This window comes from Phocoena phocoena, chromosome 18, assembly GCF_963924675.1.
Source record: "Phocoena phocoena chromosome 18, mPhoPho1.1, whole genome shotgun sequence".
Lineage (NCBI taxonomy): Eukaryota > Metazoa > Chordata > Mammalia > Artiodactyla > Phocoenidae > Phocoena > Phocoena phocoena.
The window spans coordinates 19,333,731-19,340,238 of record NC_089236.1 but is presented as its reverse complement, the minus strand read 5'-3'; the positions used below and the strand labels follow the sequence as shown (position 1 = coordinate 19,340,238).

The 6,508-nt window shown below is 33.2% G+C and overlaps 1 protein-coding gene across 1 annotated transcript in view; it reads right to left on the bottom strand.

Moving 5' to 3' along the window:
* Positions 1-589: 589 nt before the first annotated feature.
* SUCLA2 (succinate-CoA ligase ADP-forming subunit beta) overlaps positions 590-6,508 on the bottom strand; it is a 48,234-nt gene continuing 42,315 nt past the window's right edge. The window contains exons 10-11 of the mRNA XM_065895859.1: positions 5,987-6,075; positions 590-1,378 (exon numbers count right to left, since the gene is read on the bottom strand). Coding sequence (XP_065751931.1) covers positions 1,304-1,378; positions 5,987-6,075 — 164 coding nt within the window. The 3' untranslated portion in view covers positions 590-1,303. The remainder of the gene's footprint in view (positions 1,379-5,986; positions 6,076-6,508) is intronic.

Sequence of the window (6,508 nt, the reverse complement as noted above, 5' to 3'; positions counted from 1 at the left end):
TAGTTAGTAAGTAGTGGAGCCAAGATTCAAACCAGATTCACTTTCAAATTCTGCGCTCATAATCAATTATGCTATGCGGCCTCTCATTGTGTGTGTGTGTGTGTGTTGAGAGAGAGAGAGAGAGAGAGAGAGAGCGGGAGAGAGCGGGAGAGAGAGAGAGATCACGTTTTAAGAAATAGGTATAAGTTCTCAAATTCACCAGTATGTTTACATACATAGTCTACTGCTTGGCTGGTATTTCCTTCCATGGTACTTACACTGTTATTATCACATGGTCTGAACATTGTTAATAGTTAAATATCAACTGTTTTATGCAATGAAGAAAAGATGGACATGTACATATATACATACACACACACATACACAAATTGGGACACAAAAGACAATGTGGACTTTTTCGAGAAGGTACCAGATGGCACACACGTAAACAGCAGAATTCAACTGAAATATCTGTAGATCACTTTATAATATGTAATATCATGCCCCAGTACATGATCTACAAATCAGTTCCTGAGAGGTGTTTAGTGCAATGATAAACACATCACCTTCACTGTGTTACTTAAGAAAGAAAAAAAAACATTAATGCAAATCACATTGGGAGATTTTTTATTAATTTAAATTGACATTGTTAATTTTGTCTGCCAAGTCCTTAGTAAATATATCCTTACATGATACAAACCTACAGGTTCTTCTCAATACCACAAGATCATGAGGACTTGCAGATATCAATGTTCTGTAATGATTAAAACAATGCTCAAATAATTCACAAGTTACTTTCCTGAAATACTTAAAAAGAATATTCTGGGGAGTGTTTGAAAGGTCTGTTTATAAATAGTGACTGATATATTTAGTTAGGTATTTGGTGTTGAAGATAGACACTTCTTATATAAACATTGTTTTAATACACTGCTCTACTAATGAAACTAGTTATTAGATATAATACATTTCTGACACTAAAGAATAAAGCTTTGTCTTCATATTTATTTCATTCATAAGACTCTTATCAATGAAGAATGCTGTACCCAGCAATAATAAACTGGCATATTGCAAGTGACATTCTGTAAAACTGAGAAAGAAAGCTGCAACAAAACAAACTAGATAACTGCATTACACATACTTTATACAAACAGCCCATTCTGTACAGGATTAAATGCAGACCAAATGCTTTTAGAAGTTTTTGTGCCTAGACGGTAATTACAATCTTCACACACTAAAGAGAAAAGGAACAATAATAATACAGAACTCAGTATTTTTAACAATTATAACACATTTAACATCTTCAGCCAACCACTGGGTTCTCAAATCAGATTGGCAACTGAAATTTCACATCCACCTGGGCTTGCTTGGCTAAGGTCACTATCTCAGAGAGCTTTACAACCTGAAAGGAAAAAAAAAAGCTTTGTCTCTATTTTCATAAAAACACAGAATCAGAATGATTGGTCAATGTAAAATTAATTGCATGTTCAGTCTTTTTCATTTAAAATATCTGGGCTATTCTGACATTGTTATAAATCACTTCACAGTCTTATAAGCATTTGCCACTCTTGAAGGATAGTCAAATCTAACACTGTTCACAACCCACACCATAACCCACACTGGATTTTATTCATATATATAATATCAGAGGTATTAAATTGATACATATCTGATATATGTATATATCTCTTCATCATTGCCTAAATTTTATCTATATTTTTTTCCTTTTTTTAAAATTATAGTTGATTTACAAGTTGTGTTAGTTTCAGGTGTACAGCAAAGTGATTCTGTATTTTATTTATATATATATATATATATATATATATATTCACTTTTATATATAGATTCTTTTCCCTTATAGATATTGAATATAGTTCCCTGTGCTATACAGTAGGTCCTTGTTGGTTATTTTTTTATATATAGTAGTTTGTATCTGTTAATCCCAAACTCCTAATTTATCCCTCCCCAACTCCCTTTCCCCTTTGGTAACCCTAAGTTTGTTTTCTACGTCTGTGAGTCTGTTTCTGTTTTGTAAATAAGTTCATTTGTGTCATATTTTAGATTCCACATATAAGTGCTATCATATGGTATTTGTCTTTCTCTTTCTGACTTACTTCACTTAGAATGATGATCTCTAAGTCCATCCATGTTGTTGCAAATGGCATTATTTCATTCTTTTTTATGGCTGAGTAGTATTCAATTGCATATATATACTACATCTTCTTTATCCACTCATCTGTTGATAGACATTTAGGCTGCTTCCATGTCTTGGCTATTGTAAATAATGCTGCTATGACCATAGGGGTGCATGTATCTTTTCCAATTATGGTTTTCTCCAGATATATGCCCAGGAGTGGGATTGCTGGATCATATGGTAGTTCTGTTTTTAGTTTTTTGAGGAACCCCCATACTGTTCTCCATAGTGGCTGCACCAATTTACATTCCCACCAACAGTGTAGGAGGGTTCCCTTCTCTTCACACCCTCTCCAGCATTTGTTATTTGTAGACTAAAATACAGACTGGCCATTCTGACCAGTGTAAGGTGATAACTCACTGTAGTTTTTATTTGCATTTCTCTAATAATTAGTGATGTTCAGCATTTTTTCATGTGCCTGTTGGCCATCTGTATGTCTTCTTTGGAGAAATGTCTATTTAGATCTTCTGCCTTTATCTTTAAAGGTAGAAACAGTGACTGTCTTAGCTGGATACTACAGAACGCAAAGCACGTCTAAATAAAAGCGATTCCCTAGTGGTCCAGTGGTTAGGACTCGGCGCTTTCACTGCCGGGCCCCAGTTTAATCTCCAGTTGGGGAACTAAAATCCCGCAAGCCTCACAGTACGGCCATAAATAAATAAATAAATCTTTTAAGAAATGTAAATAATCTTAACTTACAATGTTGGGATAGGAGCTTGGGTTTAGGAGTTAGTATTTTACTTTCTGTCAGTAAGTTAACAATTATCAAGCTGAATTCCAATGCTCTCTCTATAATCTGTCTGAGGATATACAGCTGGTACCATACAACATATACAAATTAAACATATCTAAAACCAAACAACAGATTTAGCTTCTCTCCTCCCCAGCAGGGTAGTTAAGAGAAGGTTTTAAAGTTAGACACCTTGAGTTCAGATCCCACTCTGATGTTTATGATCCTGATCCTGTTCATGATCCTGAATAAGTTAATTTCTCTAGCCTCTGTTTCTTCATCTATAAAAATGGAGATTATTTCACCAAACTTGCATTAAATAAGATAATACGTGAAGAAAAAAAAAGGCTTAGCATTGCATGCACAATAAATTATAAATGGTAGCAGTTGCTAATATTCATATTATTAATATTGTCATGACTTCCATAACCTCCTACTCATTAGAAAAGGACTACAGACACAACGAAAATCAACTGTTCACTTTTATCTTTCATGGTCTATTTGATCAAGCTCCTATTGATTCTTCTCCCTTCTCTCCATGTCCACAAAGCTTTTCTTAATTCAGGCTCTCATTGCAAACAAGCATATTTTCAGAGAAAAGTTCTAACCTATCCATTACCTTCACCTCACATCTAATTATTACACTAGCCAGACTCCTACTGTCCCTCACTCTTCCCTTCAACAATTGACTCCACATCTCAAAGTCAAAACAGGCTTTCTGAAACACTTTCTCATTCCCTTGCTCAAAATCTTAATTTAAACTCAAGACTGAGTGTAAATTCCTCTGTCTCTAAAGTGCAGTTGAATTTTATTTACTAGCTAAGTTTTTTCCCAAAGTATGTCCTAAAGAAGGAAATAAGACCTTTATTATGCTTATGAAAAGATATCACATTAACAAAGCAAATCTCAAAAGCCTAGTTACTGATTAAACCATATAGCCCCAAAGAGTATTCTGTGAAATGTCTATAAACATAGGTGGGAAAGAATCAGAAGTTCTCATTTAAAAACATCTCTTTATCTACTAAGGAGTGTGCACCAAGATATAGTGTAAGGTAAAAGAAATGAGGTAAAATACATGTTACCATCATATAATGTGGGAAAGTGGAGAGATATATGTATACATACATCTAAATGTATACACATACATTATTTGCTTGTGTTTTTAAAAAAGTGAAAAGACGAACAAAAAAATCCTAAGAAAACCAAAAAACTGGTTACCTATGGGGAAGGAACAAACAGGAATAGGTATAAAGGCTAGATTCTCTAAGAATACCTTGTTTTACAGTTTGACTTTGGAAATATTATAACAAAAAAAATTTTAAGCAATTCCTTTAAAATAAATAAATGAAGCTAACCATGCATCAAAGGTGGGATAAAACAGAGAACCGTTTCATGTGAATTTTAAAATCCAGCAAATTATGGGAAATACTTCAAAGGACAAAAAGAACTGCACATACAAGTCTTGAACTACTTTCAGTAGTCATATTGTTGGTATTATTATTCTAAAACTAACATGTCTGTATTGAGGGACAAAGCAAAGGAATATTTATGTTACTACAGAATGGGAAAAAAGAGAAACAGATATCAGATAAGAAAAAAAAACTGTACCTTGGATTTGCATTGGAAATATTGGAAGTTATGTACTCATGTATTTATCTCTTTAAAAAATACATATTTTCCTAGATTTGCCACTTAAAAATATCTAGAAACAATGAACAACCCAATAGTTGTAAGCACCCTTAAAGCTTAAATTGTGCTGTCTAAACACCATCTGGCTGATTCCAGGTCTGCAGCAAGAAATGTAAAGATGAGCCTGAAAAATCTCATCATATCAGAAAGCATATCACAGGGCATGTAGGAAGGACTCAGGAGTCAACTTGAAAAGGTTCCCACTGACCAAAGATGAGACAATCTATGCATCAATAAAAATAACTAAAATGGACTGAACCACATCAAATATATTTAAATCCATGAGTTCAAAATAGCATGTGCATACATGCATGCATGCAACACACAACACACACGCCTAAAAACAAAAACTAAGAAACAAAAAAGCCTGGGTCACTTTAGTAGGCCATAATGGAACAAACCCATTATTTTGAAAACTGATCAATAAAACCAAAGAATTAAGTAAGTATCCTGCTTTTTCTATGAAAAATGTACTTCACGCCAACAAATAGTTGATACAAGAAAGTTTCGCTTTTTATAAGTATGCCATATAATAAATAATCACAGAGTTAGAAAATCACCACTTTGCATAAACAAAATATTGGATCTAAGTTATGAATGTCAATGACTGCTAGTATTACAAAAAGAGAAGTTATCTGACATTTATATACCTCCTTATGGAATTACACAAAATCAACCATAAAATATTCTTGCTCCCCACTCCTCAAAATCAAATACATATATGATCAAACCTATAGATTGAACTACCAGTTTACAGGAAATACAGGAGCAGAGGAACATGTTAAATGACACCCCATGAATACAATAATTAAAATCCAGACTACAGGAAACACTACAAGACCATCAGCCTGGTTTTTTCAACAAATAAAGTTAAGAATAAAAAGAGAGGCAAGGGAGAATCTACAAAAAGAAATTTAGTGATATATTAACCAACTGCAAGCATAGACTTATTTTGATCCTAATTCTAACAAAGAACCTAGGCAAAAAATATTTAAGAGAATCAGGGAAATTTCAACACTGACTCAATTCTTTTTTTATAAAACATAAACATAATACCACTATCCCATCTGAAACAAGCAATAATAATCCCTTTATATCATCAATACCTTTATCTTTTACAGATACATGATGATAAGTATGAAATAATATAATGTCTGGGATTTGCTTCAAAATAATCACGGGCAGGGAAAGGAAGTAGGTAAGAATAAGATGAGACAAGACTGAGCATGAACTGGTAATTGTTTAAGATGGGTGATAGGTATATGGGGTTCAATACTCCTAGTGTTTAGCTGAAACACTCATTATTAGCAATATTAGCTGGTTCATTTTAGAGTCTAAATGTTTATAAATCTTTCATACACTGCAAATTTATCCTCAGATCAACATAACCTGTTTACCATTTTAGCAGCTTCATCCAAGTCATCACAAGCAAGAATTTTAAGTCCACTGTCCGCTATCAGTGCCTTAGCATCATCAACTCGTGTACCTGGAAAAGATTTATGCAAATATAGACATTTTAAATACCTACACAAAATCATTTAAAATGTTTGTCACAATATACATTTACAAATATGAAATTTCAACTAACTTGGTCATTTAATACAAATGCTTCTAAACCAAATACTATAAAAACCTGGAGTTACCTTGTGAAATACTTTGCCTTATCACATTAATGGTAATTCAGACAAGTCAGAATTCAAGATACATACAACAAATAAATAATGTATCAACTTATAGCAAGCAAAACTATGAACAATTTTGCTCCAATGTTAGAATTTTTTAACCCACGTTTTAAAAATTCCCTACTGTACTCTCATTTTAAAAATATAGCTATTGGGACAAAGTGAGAGGGTGGCATGGACATATATACATTACCAAATGTATAAAAGATAGCTAGTGGGAAGCAGCCACATAGCACA